This window comes from Gymnogyps californianus, chromosome 2 (genome assembly GCF_018139145.2).
Source record: "Gymnogyps californianus isolate 813 chromosome 2, ASM1813914v2, whole genome shotgun sequence".
Classification (NCBI taxonomy): Eukaryota; Metazoa; Chordata; class Aves; order Accipitriformes; family Cathartidae; genus Gymnogyps; species Gymnogyps californianus.
In genome coordinates this window covers 14,439,762-14,458,027 of record NC_059472.1, presented here as the reverse complement: position 1 = coordinate 14,458,027, position 18,266 = coordinate 14,439,762, and the positions used below count along the sequence as shown (strand labels likewise).

The following is an 18,266-nucleotide window of genomic DNA, read 5'->3' as shown; positions in this document are numbered from 1 at the left end:
CTATCATTTTGCCAATAAATTTACTCGTACCTGGTGTGGATGGTCTCTCCAACATATTCAAATGATGGTAAATAAAGGCTTGACTGTCATGAACTGTGTCCATATCAATTTCCTCCTCTTCTTGAGAGTTTGAGAACTAAGGTATCAGGAAAAAAAATAAGCAGATGCTAATAACTCATAAGAATATCATTAAATAGAACTTAAAATACTTTATTTTTGAGGTAAACTGGGGGTGAGAGGGAAAGGAAGTGATATCTACCACTGCAAAGGAATAAAAATTCAATAAAATTAAAAAGGGTCAGTGTCTTTTCTTCTTTCTAATTTACTGTGAAGCTGTGTGAACAAGAGCATTAACTGTCAACTTTAGTTCTTGCCAGCCAATAAAGAATCTGACGGGAAATGATTTTGCCAAAGTAAGCGTAACAACTACTGTACACATATACACAACATGTCTTTTGTTTGAACATAGCTTTAAGGGAAGTCAGCAGAAGCCACTGCTGTTATTCTGAATACCCTACATATTGTGCAAGTTGAATTTCCATTTCTTACTCTGATTTTGAGTTTGACTTTACTGTCTTCATTCTTCTCTAGTATTTGCCCTGGCTCCAATGGAGACCCGAGTGGCATATCAGCCTTCCTCTTCACCCCCTGCTGATGACCAGAAATGCTGGATGCTGTTTCCTTAATAAGATGATCATCCTCCTGAAGCAGCATTAAAAGACCAAAATTAGAAGATAGCAAGAGCCATGTTTCAGCCTAAAAGAGACCTGATAGCTGAAAACACTTCTGAGTAAAGTGGGTGATTTGAACAAAGTTTTCCCTGTAGTTCTGGCAAAAAGTATTTTCTAAAACCCTGTATGGATTTGTGCCAACCTCTCCTACAAACATAGTTTCTCTTTACTTCTATCCCTGCTCCCTCTGCATATCTAGCATTGGCATCTTTTCTGTCCCTTCTCACAATCATGGTACTGTTGGTGTGCAACAACATTTGCTGCCTCTGAATAGCCTTTCTATAAATCTGTGCCTCGCAGACTCTCCTCAGTCCAAATCTCAGCTGAAAAACTGTGATAGCCTCTGATCTACGCATGGGATTTAGCTAAATCTTCTTTTAGTTAGCTTTAAAAGCTAATGCTTACTTTGTTGATACAAATCATAACAAGCACTTATAATTTGGGGGTTTTTTTGATTTCACAACAATATTTATTAAAAAGAGTTAAACTCTTTTGTAAATTACTGCTTAGATTATCAACAAAAACAGTCAAAGGAATACAAAAATAGCAGGAGAGTCTACTAAGTTACACATATAGTCATTAAAACAGGAGACAGGTGTCCCAACAAGTCCAATACACAAAATATAGAAGGAAAAATAAAGTATCCACAGAAGCAAACATAATTAAAAGCCCACTAAAAACTAGATAAAAGCCGTATCATAGACTCTCAAGAGCATATGCTGCTCCACTGAACTGCTCTTCCTCTATCCTACAAAGACCACTCTAGCCCCACAAACTCTTGCCCTGAACAATTCAAATTCAATTTTATGAAGTAACTTTTACCATCCTCAGCAAATTCAGTGTCACAAGTCTATCAGTACTGATTTTAACATGTTTATGCTCTCAGAATATACAGTCTGCTTTAAAGAATCTAGTTAATCTGATGTATTCTATCACCTGTTAATTGTTTTTTCCCTCAAATACGTATTTCCCTTTTTTCATCCCTATTATTTAACCCAACACACTGCTGTTTTGAAACACTTTTGGATAAACTTTGGCTGATGTGAGAGGCAGTCTTTGTTTTATGTTACCGGTTGGATTTTTTTACAAGGAAAATCAGTTTCCTGAATTTTGGGGGAGTTACAGTGAAAATGGTAACCTTAAAGTAAGGGGTAGGAGAACGGAGATGAGGCACAGGAGAAGATACAAGGGATGAAGTGTGAATTGAGGCTTATACTAATGCTGTATTTTCACACTAGTGTAAGCCAGTACTGCTGCTAAAAGAAGCAGCCTCTTCCTCACACATTTCTGTCCTGGGCCGCCACAAGCATTTGTATAACTACATAATGAACTGGACCAGGAAACTGATCCAGCAGGAAATATCTGTTCATAAAGGTATTTTTCAACCAGATTCTCCCCTGATCTAGCTCACTATGCAGCAACAATAACTGTGCTAGCACAAGGGAGAGGACAGTATAGGAAAAAAAAGAGTTAAGAGGAAATTTTTTGATTAAGATAGTCTGGCTGTGAAAAAAGTTTGGATGTTCACTGAACTGCAGCCTAAAAATCCGCCAACAAAATGTCTCCTGCTATTTAATTCTGATGTTTATGCGCAGCAAATTAGGACTTATTACATGTTCTGTAAATATGTAGGATAGCTCTAATGATATTTGTCTCCATCATCATTTTCTCCCCCTACTGGAAATTGCCTGCAAGGTACTGTGATAATTTGCACTGTCAGTATACTTCTGAATAAAAATGGTTTAGAAATTAACTATGGGACTGATAAAGCAACAGTAAATCCTCCCATTCAAAAGGGTGGAAAGAGTTTCAAACATGCTAACCACATGTTCACATCTCTTTCAGGATTTACTCCTAAGCACTTTCAATCCAATGTAGTTTTTGAAACTGTTAAGAAAATTACTCATTATTTCCATGTCTGTTGAGTTTTTTCCCTCATAATTAGATTTGTCCAAGAAAAAGACTTAGTCTTGCAGCAGTGGCAGTTATTCTTAAGAAAAGTATGACTTGAATAGCTTGTAGGATCTATTTTCTAACTACACAATGGATTATGTGTTAGGACTGAAGCCTCCAAAGCCAGAAAGATATCAAACTTAATGTATGCGATTTTTCAGAAGTTGTTACAAATCCTTCAGAGCACAGTGCTAAGTAGTCAGATTCAAGTGTTCAATGAAGATGTGTTAAAGTTCCAACTTTCACATCTCTTAAAGTTGCTTAAAAAGAGGTATAGCTACGTATTTTAAGATGTAATAAATTTACTGATAAAAGGTTTTGTTTTGGAAAATTGCATAACTTGCCTATAAGCAATATTCTTAGTCTAATAAAAAAAAGTTTTCATCACAGCATCAAACATTTCTGTGAACCACTTCATGTCTCATAAGTAATATAGAAAAAGTAACATTTTATAAAGAACAGAAATGATGAGACTAGAAAAAACAAGCAAAAAGCTTGCAGAACCTATGCAAAACAGTTTAAAAAAGTCAAAAAAGTTATGGTATACGCCAGGTTTTTAAGTGGAAGGAATAAAGAGTAACAAGGTATAAAGGTAGCTTAGGTAAAGCATGAGAAGCTTGAACACAATACACAATTAAATCAGCAACCAACGCAAGGACTCAGAGCCAGCTGAATGGGATGTATGCAGATGGTTTGTGCTTACGGTGTTCTGAAATCCTACTGACTGTCCGTGATTGTTAGTACTATTCACAGGTTCCTGATTATTTGCAACTGATTCAGGGATAATCGTTGGATTAAGTACAGCCTTCTTTTCTTTCAGATTAAGAACAAGTCCAAGCTCTGGTAATGGTAAACAAGAAGGTCTGCTGAGGCCAAAAAGTGTGAAATAGAGGTCCACAGCACCACATCGTAATCTCCAGTCATGTGAAGTTCCTAAAATCCAGAAGAGATTATTGTTAATACAGAGATACAATCTTCTCCTCCCCCACAAATAAAACAGTTTAAGTGATCTGGCTCCACCAGAGTATGACATTTTCTGTGCTTAAGATACACTTCCCTCATTATTCCTGCCTCTTACTGACTCAAACTCACCTGCCATCCTGTTTAAAAGGAAGGCTTTAAGTTGTTTGGGTTGTAAGCTGTACATGTTTAGTAGAACAAGACTGGGAAACTAAGTGCTATAATAACATAATGAAAAATAAAAGGAAAATAATCACATCCATATGCTTTTATTTTTAAAGTTTCACTTTTACTACTGGACAATTAAATAGAACATTTTGTTACCAAACTGGCTTCCCGTATCAATGGATTTGGCTGCACTTGCCTATGTATTCCATGAAATGTAGTAGGAGTGTTAAGCATGACTGAGATCTGTACCCTCTGGGAACGGCACTGATAGAGAACACAAACCAGCAACGCATAAACATGCTTTTTGGTGTCACTACTATGTCATGTACTCCACTGGATACTCAATACTTGAATTTGTATTCATACAGGAGATACGTATTCTTACTGCACAAAGCAATGCTTCATTGATTTTATTTTTCACTGCAAACTGTGTACTGCTTTTATATCTTCATACACAAATGGTCAAAGCACATTTGGCACCAATCACAACAGAAAGACATCTAACATCTGGTGCAACGCTGCCAATACAGTGATTCTGGTGTTAACTCAGCCCAGCTCTTGACTGATTGCAAGTTTACTGAACATATTATTCCACAGCAGGAATAGAACTATATTTGGTAAACAAGACACAGATGTGCCAATTGCCATGTTAATGTGGCTGTGCAGGACTCAGCACAAAATAAGATTTCAAGATCTATCCCTGTAAATACTAAGTTTCATGGGGTTAAATAGTGTTTTGAGTAAGCTTAGCTGTTCATACACTTACCCAGTTACAAGTGAAAGCGATATGACTATTAATCTGGACATTTCTAACATTAAAATACTCTCCAGAGAATGACACATTCACAAATACTAATTTTAAAACTATTCTAATGTTTCAACAATAAATAATTTACTCAACTTCTTAAACTAGTACATCTTACAATGGTATGATGAATTCCCATTCAGTACCTCTCTCCTTTTCCAGCAGAACAGCTAAGCTTAAATACAACTGGTTGCTGAATTTCTCTGCAATCTTTGGAATTGTGAGCATTATCAATTTAATGCAGATTAACACAGAAGAAAAAAAAAGATTACATATATCAATCAGAGTCTGTTTTCTATTGCATGTGCTTATGTTAAATGAAAGCAACTCATGATTCTAGAATTATGCAGCTTTAAACCTGCCTACTAACTTGTCTCACATTAACAAACATTTTTCCAAGGCACCCTGGAATGCTACAGTTATCCCTTACAGAAAATAAATTGAAACATTATGTCATCTTGATGCGTAGAAATTTAAGTACTTAAAGCCCCACGAATCATAATAAGAATGTATACCCTATTTGTTACTTGCAAAAAGAGGTAATGGTTGTAACTAACACTGCACACACTCTGCTCTCAAGAAAAAGGAAAAACAACTCTGATGGGAACATCAAAATTGTTTATTTTCTGTGCCTGACACCTGGCAAATCCTACGAAACTGAACTACTAGTATTCTCCCCACTTCAACCCCTGGAGCGTAGCTGTAAACTTTTAAACACTAAAAATAATGATACATAGAGAACAGACAGCCTTCAATGACCTAAAAAAGCTAAATAAATGTTTATATGTAATCTATGTAGTAATGTGCCAGATGTTAAAGGGCAGTTTGTCAGGACTGGATAAAACTGCTTCAGTAATGAAAAACAGGTCAATTGTAAAGATGCAAGCCCTTCTCTCATTAGGATCCTTCCTAATCACAGAAGGCAAATTGAGTCTTAGGTTTATAATACACTTCTAAAAATCTCATTTAAATTATCTATACAAATGTTATCCTCTCATATTCTTTCAGAGTTTAGTAAAAGAGGACAAAGAGAGACTATCTAATCTAAAGCAAACTATAAAGAAAAAGGTAACAAAGACACCATCATTTGAGGAAACATTTGCTTTGAACATCTGGGTCAAAGAATCATTCTATGCCAAAGTACATCAAAGCATGCTGCAGTAGTAGACAAAAGAATGAAAAACAAGGTTTGGTACCCTGTGTCACTGAGAAAGTTCTGGAGGTACATACATGATATTGAACTTCTGAGACTGAATTTTCAATTTCTAACTATCAAAACTAAGAGAGCTCTTGGCATATTCTGAAGCAAGTCTTTAACACTCATTTCAAAAAACCTTACAATAAAAACCCAACAAAACAACCAAACAACAAACAAACAAAAAACCAACCTGAATTCATCAGTTTCCAAAGTTGATCTACCAAAGCTTCGTTACATAAAGGGGACTCCATGTTCTTGGTAAAAGGTGGATTCTTAGTCAGCATATCTAGAATCTTATGCCTGAAAAACAAATAGAAAAAAACACCTTTACTAAATCCAAATGAATACACTAAGAATACAAAGTCTGTTCAGTTTGCAATATTCTTACAAACTTATTCAAATACAGGATTTCTTCCAAAATTTTAACCAATGTTTTATGCTTTTAGCTCTTCCTTCTGTCCACAATATGCATAGACACAGATTTACCATCAGCAATATAATTTAAAGATAAAAAGTAAGGTGCAAAGCAGCAGGATGTTACTAGACATCATTTTTAACAGTTAGGTACAAAATTGTAGGCTACGTTATGCTCTTTGTTTAGTAACAATCTCTTTTGCACACTGACTTGATAATTAAAAAGAAGGAGCAACATTAGCAAATAAACTCCTTACGTACTGACACCAAAGAATTTTTAAATAACTTTAAATGTTTATGACTGATACAAAATGGCAGGACCAAAACCAGTGACTTGCACATTTTTCTGGAAAGAAACACTGTCACCTCTTAGGTTACATTGGTGTATAAAGATTCTGCACTTACCATGTTTGCTTACAGTATTTACACACTGAACTGAAAGTAGATACATTTTTCCCCACTTTCTTTCTTTAAACTTGGCCTTGAAAACATTTTATGAATGAGAATAATTATTTGTTCCATTACTTATTATTTTAACTATTTTCCCTGTATAGCCAGCTTTCCCCTTGCTGTCTTACACATTTGGGACAAGAAAACTCTTACAGATTTTTTTTTTTTTCCTTTTCTTTTAGGAGAGGCTTACATATTGCACTCAATTCAAAATTTAAACTCCTCTTTAAAAAGATACAAGTCAAATTAAATCTCCTTCCTAGACTGAAGCTAAACCTCCTCTAGTGAGTCTAACTGTATCTACTTTCATTAACAAGAATGACAGAAATAAAAGAGAGAACAATCTTGCAGCTATGATGTTTGTAAGAAATCACCTATAGAGAGAGAGTAACACTATTTATCTTTGAAACTCAGTATTTTAATGGTGGCCATACGAAGAAAGCATTGGGGAAAAACAATGATTATGAACCTTGGTGTTCAAAGGTTTATAATGAATGTGCTAAAATATCCACTGGTGAAAACAAAGTTGAAACAGGCAATACTAGAAATTACATCATATTTTCACGTTATCCTTTCACCCCATCTACAGTCTAACAATTGCTTTACACTCCTTGCTGTCAAAACACTGTGTGCACCATATCTCAACCTTTGTCTTTTCTAAATATCACAAAGTCTTTTTGCCATATGCAACATCAGATTTATATGCTTTATTTATGATCACGAAACGACCTCTACCTTCAGACTTCCACCACAGGGGTAGAACATAAAAGACAAAAATAGTATAGTGGAGAATAAGAACAGAGTATATTAATTTTTGAGATGTGAACTGTTGAAACATCAAAACACGTTTCAATTTATATAAAATAACAAGAAGAAAAAACAGTTTTGTGAAGAAGTATTAAGCAGTTAAGCATTTGATCTATTCTAGCAATTCCAGGCCAAGAATTTACTTAGTAGTTCCAGCATTAGTAAAAATACTGGCTCTTTATTAACTCACTAACCTTATGTAGGGTACAGGATCATTCTGAACCATAGTAAGCAGCCATTGTAGCTCTTCATAGCTCCTATCAACTGCAAAGAAAAATAAAATGCCTATAAATATACAGAAACTGGAAGGATTTTGATCAAGACAATCACGAGTTCCTGAATTAGCACACAAAGAGCTTGAATCACTGCAACTAAAGAGGAATTTCATTAATTATAGTGCAAATTCAAAGTAAAAGGTGGTTTACTTTACACTGAAATAGAAACGTGCACAAAGCTCCTTCATGCCTCAATGGCTCAATAACCACCAACTTGACTATTAGCAGGTAACTCTGTCACTCATGAGCATTGATTGGGAAGATCACAGAGTAAACGATCATCTTGATAACGTGTGCTTCCTAAAGTGAACGCATTCAAATATCCCTTCAACAATCAGAAGTATAGTATTTTCTATAAGGAATAGAGAATATACAATTCTCATACACAGGAATCTGTGAAAGATTATTATCTATAAATAGGATAGAAAGAGAAAGACTACAGGGCTTATACAAAACTGCAACCATACTCCTCTGTAGCCTGCCTTAGTTTTTTAAATCAGTATACTTTGCAATTAAAATGGATGTTGAAACTTATCAGCACATGCTTCTAGAAAACTGCTGCCTGACACTGTTGGAAACAAAATCAGCTTGTTAGTTTAAAATTTAAATTACATTACAAAATTCCTTTGATTGTCAGAGTAACATTGCAAAATAGGAAACAAGACAGGATATCATCACCACCGATTACAGAAAAAATGAAAGAATTTTTATGTAATCTTTTTCTCAGGTGCATAATTTTCAGATTTTACAGCAGTATTCTCTTCTCATTTCCTCAAAACAATGAACAGCTTGCTTAGGCTTTGCTTTACTTCAGAATTTGGGGTGTATTAATCATTCCTGTATAGACAGCTCCAAAAACATTTCTGTTGCTTTCCATTTTGTCGTCCTAGCAATGCATTTCTTTCTTCCGCAAGCCTACTGTGTTTTCAGTTCTAAATACCTCAGTTCAACTTTCCTTTCTGATTTCAGTCAGTTTTCAGTCAACAATTTTTAAATACAGCTTTTCTAGTCCAACCAGTTCGAATATCTACCATTCCCTTGTTATTTCACTAGGGTAAGTTGCTTTTAAAGGAAGAGGCAATGATTCAAATTATATTATGAGAATCAGCACTTCAGTTCTATTAGAAGTTCTTTAAATACTTTGGACAACTAGAACGTAAGATCTCTTCCTGGGTTGGGAGGAGGCAGCTAAGCAATTAAAAACTACATTATAATATTGCTTAGAAGATGGCTGAATAGTCTTTTGCAGGCCACTTGCAAGTCAGCTCTGCTCTTCCTACAATCCAACCAAAACAGAACTGCTTACACTGTTTAGAGGCAGAATGTAAGCCTTGTTTAGAGGCAGAATGTATTAGCTCATGTTCTGCACCATTTAGACCATGGCTACACAGTTCTGGATGAGGCCAGAGCAAATTTGTATCCATATAGACCAGAACTGCAATCTCAGATTTGCCTTAAAAATCAGAGAAATCTTTGAAAAGCTATGCCTAGGACATATTTTTAAGGGATTAGTGACTGCCTGTGCTCAACTCCATGCACAGCTGCTTTTCCTGGCACCTACACTGCTTGGGATAGAAGGCAGCTAGAACACTGCATACAAAAGTTGTTTTGCATGGAAGAAAAATAATATTGTATAACCATGTAGCAAAGACTCACAACATGGCGAACACATTAAGTCACAATCATAAGCAAGCTGCAATTATTTTGACTGTTAACAAAAGGGATTTTAAAATGGTTTCTGATTAGAAAATGAGAAGTCTAGGAGATTAATCCTTTAGGCTGACAGTACTGGATAATAGAACCAAGAAACACCATACTTTTGTGGTTAAAAAAAAAAGTCTTTTGCTTCTTAAACTTATTTCTGTTTGAAATAAAGGAAGTCTTCCCTGTATTTGCCTTATAGTGTAAACCAGGCCTGCTAGACTTCCAAAGTTTTGCTACTAATGCATTTAACCTGCTCTTCAAATTTATATAGGAACTACGAAACATTTTGGGGAGCAATGACAAATTAAACCTGACCTTGGGCAGAACAAATCTTATTAGCCAGAAGAATCATAGAATCATACAACAGCCCAGTTTGGAAGGGACCTTGAAAGATCATCTGGTCCAACCTTTCATGGGAAAGGGAGCCTAGATAAGATTATTTAGCACCCTGTCCAATCACATCTTGAAAACCTTCAGTGATGGGGACTCCACCACGTCCCTCGGGAGGTTGTGCCACTGATTGATTGTTCCCACTGTAAAAAATTTCTTTCTTATATCAAGATGAAACCTCTCCTGGTGCAACTTGTACCTGTTGCCCCTTATCCTCTCCATGTGGCTCGTTGTGAAGAGAGAGCCTTCGTCCTCTTTGTAGCTGCCCTTTAAGTACTGGAGTACTGTGACGAGGTCCCCCTGTGCCTTCTCTTCTCCAGGGTGAAAAGATCTAACTCCTTCAGTCTTCCCTCACAGGGCAGGCTGTCCAGCCCTCTGATCTTCTTTGTGGCCCTCCTTTGGACCCTCTCCAGTCTGTCCACATCTTTCTTGAATTGTGAGGGCCAGAACTGGACACAGTACTCCAAGTGTGGCCTGACAAGCGCTGAGTAGAGAGGGATGATCACATCTCTATCTCTGCCCCTCGGGGTGCAGCCCAGGATCCGATTTGCCTTCGTTGCTGCAGCGGCACACTGCTGACTCACGGTCAGCTTGCTGTCCACCAGGACCCCCAGGTCCCTTCCAGCGACGCTGTTCCCCAGCCACACAGATCCTAGCCTGTACTGGGCTCTTTGCTTATGTTGTCCCAGGTGCAGGACCGTGCACTTGTCCTTGTTAAACTTCACACAGTTCTTGCTTGCCCACTCTTCCAGCCTGTCCAACTGTCTCTGTAAGACAGCCCTCCCTTCTGACATGTCCACCTCACCACCCAGTTTAGTGTCATCAGCAAACTTGGTGAGGCTGCTTTCAGTGCTGTTCTCCAGATAATTTATGAAGATGTTCCCTGAGGGACCTCACTTCTGACAGGCTGCCAGCCTGAGTAAAAACTATTGATCGCCATCCTCTCAGTGCAGCCCATGACCCAATTTCCTACCCATCTCACAGACCACCCATCTTGTCTGTATCTTGCCATTTTGTCTAGGAGAAGGCTGTGGGAAAATAAAGATGTGTAGATTTTCATACTTCTGGTAGACATAAAAACAAGTGAGTGCTTTCTGAAGTAAAAATCCTCTTGAGATTTTTTCAAATTACAAGAGATGGTTTATCAGTTCTCAATTACAGCAGAGCATCTCTGAGACCCTAAACTTTAACACTCATGAGATTAGATAATCATAGATATTTATTTAGAACGGTTTGTTGCTACCTCTTCTAAATATGCAACTGCTTTGTTAAAGACATATAACTACTAATAGTGATATAACTATCAGAAGCTAACTTTAAAAAGTTAATAAACCCTGTTCACTTCAAGCCAGTTTAGATCAACTGTCCAAGTCCTTATACGCTGCCTCAAGCATTTTACAGAGTTACCATGTCTCAAAAAAAGCCTTACTATTAACAGCAAAGAAAACACCTTGTTCAGTTCCATGGAGAAATGATTTCTTTTAAAGTAGCTTAAAAAAAGGCAGTGCTATTCCTACCCTGAGAGCTGATAGAAAAACATGGGAGTTCCACACTGCCCCAGAAAATACAGACTTTCCTTTTTATGGAAATTACAAAATCTGTCAGCTTCCTTTACAAGAACTGTTAAAAAGCCAGCTTTGGCACAAGCAACAGGCATTTGATAGCTGCTGGTTTACATCCAGTATGAACTGGAAACCAGGTAACTGGGAACAACGAAAATCAGACCTCTTGGCAATAGAAGGCCAATCATTTCTCCTTCCAAAGTCAAGTTTAGGGCTCTGCGAGACAAGCGCTGCTAACTTCTATATGGGTAGCTGAAGAAGTCAGTCAGCACACTGAGCTTCCGGATTTACCCCTCCACCAAAAACTTACCAGTCTTACATCAGGAGCAGAAGCTACTGTGTTCAGTGCTGGAAGGTTGTATTTGAGAAATGATACTGATGACCAGTTAGATAGTAGGCTGTGTTATGAATTATAGCGACTTTAAAGCAGATAGATATTTGCATCTGCTACCTCTGCATCAGAGAAAAAGCTGTTGGCAAGGGGCAAGGCAGACAGGTACAGTAATAGGCTAATCCATCATTTCCAGATCTCACAGTGAGCTCAGTCAAAAATTACATTCAGCTCAAACACTGATTTCTTCAAGTAATCTTTCTACTACTTTTTACCATTCAAGTTTTAGCTTCCTGTAGAGTACTTCAAGCAACTTACCCTATCTTGCTTACACAGCAACTCATTTGATCAGCTGTTTTAAAGATGTACTATATTACTTTGCAGTACAAACACTTCCTTATCCAAGTCAGTTATTAACTATAAAGACCATCCATAAAAGGTCAAGAATTTAATGAGAAAACATTATATCTATCAGTTTGTCTTTCCAAAGAGTGGGATGAATTAGTGAGGAGATTATTCTAAAGGAAGCAGGCTGATGAGTAAGCTTTCCATTCTCCAGCAAATCTTTCCACTAACACTCTACAAAGGGAGGAACAAAGCAAGCAGCCCAACAGAGAGAGATGAACAACACCAGCAGAGTTCTGAATTCTAGCTGGGTATCACTCACAGGGTCACCAAATGGTACACGTGCAGTGAGTTATGGATCCAGAATGCCTGGAGAATTACAAGACTGAGGACTGAGCCTGAGAATGACGCGCAGTGCACAGCCTCCCCTGAAGTCATTAGTTTTTCTGTATGACAGTCTGGTTTCAGTCTGTAAGTGTACATTTGAATTCTGCCAGATGCTTTTACTCAAAGACTCCAATTGCCTTAAAACCTCCCATTGCCTATCTCGTTTGAGAAGCCTTCGGACAGAATGACAGCAGTAAGATCAAAGTAATAAAGACCTTATAAAAAAAGAGAAAACAATTATTCAAGCAAAAAGCAAAGGAAACTCTCCATTACCCTGAAAATGAAAACATGAAATTTGAGGCAGAATAATTAAAAGTCTAGAATCACCAGTCTGCTCAGAGAGGAAGAATTGAAGGATTTGGTCACTTTGATAGGGATAACCCTTCAAACACAAGAACTGTCATAAATCTGCTGAACAGAGAAAGACTAACCCAAATAAATGAACAGGCCAATGTAGTATTATACTCATTTTATAAAATGCAAATCATTAAAGCTGTAATTTCTAACTGCCTCTAGAAAATCTGTCAGGACTGAATTTCAACTTCAAGTGACATTTAAGAAAGCTACCCAGTATTTTTTCAAGGACCTGCAACAGTCAATTAAGATAAAGACAATATTAGAAGAATGGAAACATCTCACAAACATAAGCTATGTATAAGGAATGGCAAAGCAGAATCAACCAATAATCATTAAAACAATCTAAGTTTCCAAAATTTGTAACCATAAGATGCATGCAAAAAGCAAAATAAAGAGATTAGCAAGAAGGTAAAGCAAAACCAAGAACTTTGACTAGCAATTATGGCTGAACTCAACTGAGTCAAAATCACTGAAAATGAAGTGTTAAAAAGAAATTACCAAAATCCCTTATCACTACTCATCGTGCTGCCTACTCATTATTTTAAAACTTAGGTATCTGATTCAATTTGCAAGACACTGAGAAACAATGCTCACCAGATCTTCATAAAACTTGCATTCCCTAGGACAAAGCATTAATAGAAAACTCAGCTTCTTATCAATACATCTGTCATTGCACAAGCTCTTCTGGTGGACACTATTTCAACCTAATATTAATGAGGTATTACGTTTTTCTACTGTATCACAAGTGTTACAAAGTGTCAAAATACTTGAAGAAAGTACCTTTTGTGTAATCAACAACAGCCTCCAATGCTGCTATTCGGACATCTACAAAGTGCCCATATTCTGCATATGACTTGAAGAGAGCGGGATCACTTGGGACATGACCATTCTTCTGAAGCACTCGAATAGCTTTTAAACAGCTAGATATGGTAGAAAGAGGAAATTTACACTAGGTTTATGGAATGCCAGCCAAGAAGAATAAAACTACTTTCTTCAAAATCTAGTACAAAATCATTGCAAGAAAAATGCAATTTTTCTAGAATTACATTATCCAAATTAACATGTTACAATCACTTTCACAGTATTAACACATAGCTCTCATTAAAAAACACAAACAAAATTACCCACCACATCAAATTCATTGTTTGGTTTCAGTAGAACTGTACTAACTTACAGAGAAAACACAGCTCAGATTATGTTGTGTACTCTACAGATATTGTTACAAGGCTATGTTTTGCAAAACTTTCATAAATGTTCTTCTTAAAGAGGCACAACCACGATCAACTTATACCTGCTATTAAAAGTCTACATTGATAGAAATTAATGTTGAAAAATAAAGCAATCAAGACAAATTTGCACTATCAGCTTTTGGAAATTAGAAGAAATTTGACATTTAAGCTATTTACAATAAATATATAAAATATATAAAAATTATATATAAATATAATAAGCTATAAGACATTTAAGCAATTTGACACAAGCTAAAATCTCAATACTAACTACAGAAGGGTACATAAAACCAAAAAAAGTAACATTATTGTGTCTGCTCTTTTCATGTGTACATCAATTATTAAACCACACCTGACTGTAATGGTATGCCTGTAACTGGGAAGAAGCTTCTCCATATTTAGGAAACGGGTAATTTCCTCAAGAATAAGTCGAACATCAGGATTTAAGTTATCCAACGTTCGAACTTCATTGTTCACACTGACTGCAGGAGTTACAGAGTTAGCTAGGGCATCAATCAGCTCAGCACGGTAGTAGTTGTCTGAAAACTAGATAAAAACAGCATTTAAACACAGGCAAATATAACAATATATATTCTTTAAAAGCTAAGAAATGTTGAAGCACTGTTACAGAACAAGATCTTAAAACAAAAACCATGTGAGAAAGCAAAACAGCAATAAACTCATTCTGAAAATGGATTTGAGAGTAATTGAGCAAGCAGACATACTATCAATCATTAATTTTCACTCTGTAATAAGAGCATATTAATAGTAATACAAGCATATTAATAGTAATACATTGTTTTATAAAAATGGAAAAAATCAGGCATTGAAAAATTTCCAGATATGGAAAATAAAAGCCATTATTTCTAAATGTGAGCATCTAAAACTACCTATTTGTTTCTATATTCAGTACCAAGATTACCAAGGTTAATGGGTGCTCAGCACCTCAGAAAATCAGACAGTTTATCTAGATAGCAACTTCACAAGCTTCTGAGGTGAACTAATGGGCTCACTGCTGCTTAGGGAGGAAAATCTTGCTTCTTCATTTGCTCCTTTTATCTGGGCTCACAGTTTCACCCCTTCTATTATGCTGGCTATTGCATTTGTTGGTTGTGTTAGTAAGCAGCAAAAAGTACAAAAATAAAATTTAAAAAGCAGAAAAAAGTACTAGATTTGAATATTAGTTAATTTAATCTAAACAAACCCAGTATCTGTCAGATCTGGCAGAAGATGTCAAATACATGCATGGAAGGGACATGTGGAAAAGTGAGGTGAGATCTCTCCTTTGGTGGTGGTGAGTTATTAACACAACTCACCACATTCTGTGACTACTGGTGCTTGCATTCAGGTGTCTAACTCTCTACCTCTCTACCCTCTATCATCCTCTTATTTCAGTAATCTTGCAACAAGTGTCTTGTTACAGTATGTTTCTACACACAAGAAAGTGAGGCTTAAGACACTTCAGATTTGTTCCACTTAACTTTGGGTACTTAATTGGCAAGATTATGCTAGGCTCCTAGCAGTTGTAGACTTCCTCTGTAGCTAGGGAGATGGAATTTTGTATCATCTCAGAATCTTAAATCATCCTTCAGAGGTGGCCTATGTGGGAAGGAACTTTAGGTGACAACACTTCCAACTCTCATGCTTCAATTTACTGATGGAACAATATTAACCTGGGTTTCAGCTGTTATTTAACTAGATGAAGACAATCCAGTTCTGTGAGCTAGAGCTGACTTTCAGAACCCAGAATCCCAGAGTCCTGTACATCTTTAAAACAAGATTATTTCCTTTCCTTGCTCTTTCACATACTCTTCTCAAGGTGAAAAAAACCCCAACAAACCAGTGCTTAACTTTGCATGCTACATGTTAGCCTTGTGCACATCTTCTCAAAACACATGGGTCTTTTGAATGAAAAAGAGTAAAGCAAGAAAAGTATGCGTGCAAATGAAGACAGGCAGGTCCTTAGTAAGTCAACAAGCAGAAAGAGCTTTGAAACATCCAAGAAATGCTGCCATAGAAATGTCAGCTACAGAACACTCTGTAACACTTACTGTTTAGTTTAGTGTATCACCTTTTCATCAACTCTCCTAGCCAGATATTTAGATTAGTGGCATAAAACATCATGCAGAATATTAACTAAGACTTTTTTCAACAAAAAGAAGTGAAGAGATTAAAATAAACACATTCTTTACCTTATTCTTTCTGTTATCATTATACTTGATCAAATCCAAAATAAACATTAAAACCTCCTTAGGACAGAGGTTGTGAACATCTCTCAGAAGGGCCATCGCAACAGGCATAGTCTGTGTAATAAAATTAATATTAACATAATCTTTGCATTAGTGAAATGATAGTTACACCTTGAAAAGAGCTACATACTGAAAATGAGCAATTAACAATTTTACAATAGCACATCTCTGAAAAGTTGTATTTAAATGCTTTTTGAACGTCATACCACATGCTATATAATTTTCACATCAAATAAACTATGTAATTATTGCTCAATAATTAGTCATAGTGCAGACATTTGGAAAAACTGTATATCCACAAAAGGACTCTCAAGTCAAGGCACTATCAAAAAGGTAATGAATGAAAAATAATGAAACACAGAAAATGATGATGGAACTAATTCTGAGACAGACACTGAATTTGGGTGTTTTCATGTGAACATAGTGTCTAAGCTTCCATTACCATTGAGAGGTATAGATCCAATACAGTCAGTGAAGCCTGAAGAATTATTACCCAGACAGGTATTAGCCCGATTAGGTATTTATTTTAGAATGAGCTAAGCAGCTCCACTCACATAGATTTAGGAGTCTTACTCTAGATCTATAAACTTCAGACATGGCATTAAAAGGGAGAAAAGTGTAAGATTTAGTGGGAAAGAATGAACAATGACAAAAAGAGCTGAAAAAATACAAAAGAAGGTCCAAGAAAGAGACGCGGGGAGAAGGATGAAGCAGTTTTGGACGGAGTAAGGAAACAAAATTTGAGTCTTCTCCATAATCAGGAATCTGAAATCTGTGAAATAAGAACTCAATCATCCAATAATTATAAAGTGAATCTTGAGAGAAAACCATTGTAATCCATTTTGTTGTCCGCTGTACAACCAACAACTATAGGTCCCAGTAAAAAAACCTGCATTAATATCAAAATATGCTGCAGCAATACAAGATGTTGACAATTAATAGAAAGGAGAGGGCAACAAGGAATATGCAGTGCCTTGAACTAAAAAGCCCACCAATTTAAGATAAGATTTATGAGATTTTATTTGCAGTATATCACTGCCATTAATGAATAAAGACAGTTGCTGAATTCACCTAAAAGATAAAATGAGTAGCCTTGTTACTGTGCAATGAATTCTATTTAAGAATGAGCTCCCAAATATTTACAAATACTTACTGTATGTACTCCATTCTTCTGAAGAAACTGCTAATTTAACTTCAGCTACTCAGAAAAAATTGCTAAAATTTTGCTAACTGATTTTTCACTAAGATGGAACAAACAGATGCCATATAAGAAAGAACTAGTTATTTTGGATTTTTATGAAGAGGCAAAGCCGGACTGTGCCATCCATGTTCCTGTAAGTTGTCAACCATAGGAACTTTTTTGTATTTTCACATTTCTTTTAAAACATTCAGTGAAAAAAAATAATTTTTACCTTTTGCAGAAAGTAGCTTTGAAAGTTCATGAAGTTGTTGGTCTTCACAATGTTTGGACAAGTCTTACAACAAAACATTCGGGTAAAGAGTGACTTCATGGCTGGTGGTCCTGTCCACGTACTTACCATGGAATTTGCAATCTGTATAATTAGGGGGAAGGGAAATCGTATTAACATCACCACTGCAAGTTTAGTTTGGCTGTAGAAAAATACACATTTCCCATAATCAAAAAGGATAATTGCCAAGAACATACTGTCCTTCAAATAGATACATACTTTCATCAATGTATGATCTTATATTAGAGAAGTTTTCACTGCCATCCCCAATATATCTTTACATTAAAGGTAAATTTTATGAAAATTGTTCCACTTGGAAGATGTCTGTAACTCATTATCTTTCCATGATAAACTTCTGTTCTTAATTATTTTCTCTTTTATATTTTAGATGAAAATTCAGTGTTTACTAAGCCAAGTTTTCTGACTCTACAGAAGCCAGTGATGGAAGAGGCTTTTGCAATACCAACTTCCCAAAATTACCC

The 18,266-nt window shown here is 36.2% G+C and overlaps 1 protein-coding gene across 1 annotated transcript in view; it reads right to left on the bottom strand.

Annotated features, from left to right (window-relative positions):
- Positions 1–18,266, bottom strand: part of TAF2 (TATA-box binding protein associated factor 2) — a 65,804-nt gene that overhangs the window by 11,966 nt on the left and 35,572 nt on the right. Inside the window, exons 17-24 of the mRNA XM_050892930.1 lie at positions 17,728–17,868; positions 16,259–16,369; positions 14,419–14,612; positions 13,618–13,757; positions 7,681–7,750; positions 6,006–6,115; positions 3,388–3,617; positions 13–136 (exon numbers count right to left, since the gene is read on the bottom strand). Coding sequence (XP_050748887.1) covers positions 13–136; positions 3,388–3,617; positions 6,006–6,115; positions 7,681–7,750; positions 13,618–13,757; positions 14,419–14,612; positions 16,259–16,369; positions 17,728–17,868 — 1,120 coding nt within the window. The remainder of the gene's footprint in view (positions 1–12; positions 137–3,387; positions 3,618–6,005; positions 6,116–7,680; positions 7,751–13,617; positions 13,758–14,418; positions 14,613–16,258; positions 16,370–17,727; positions 17,869–18,266) is intronic.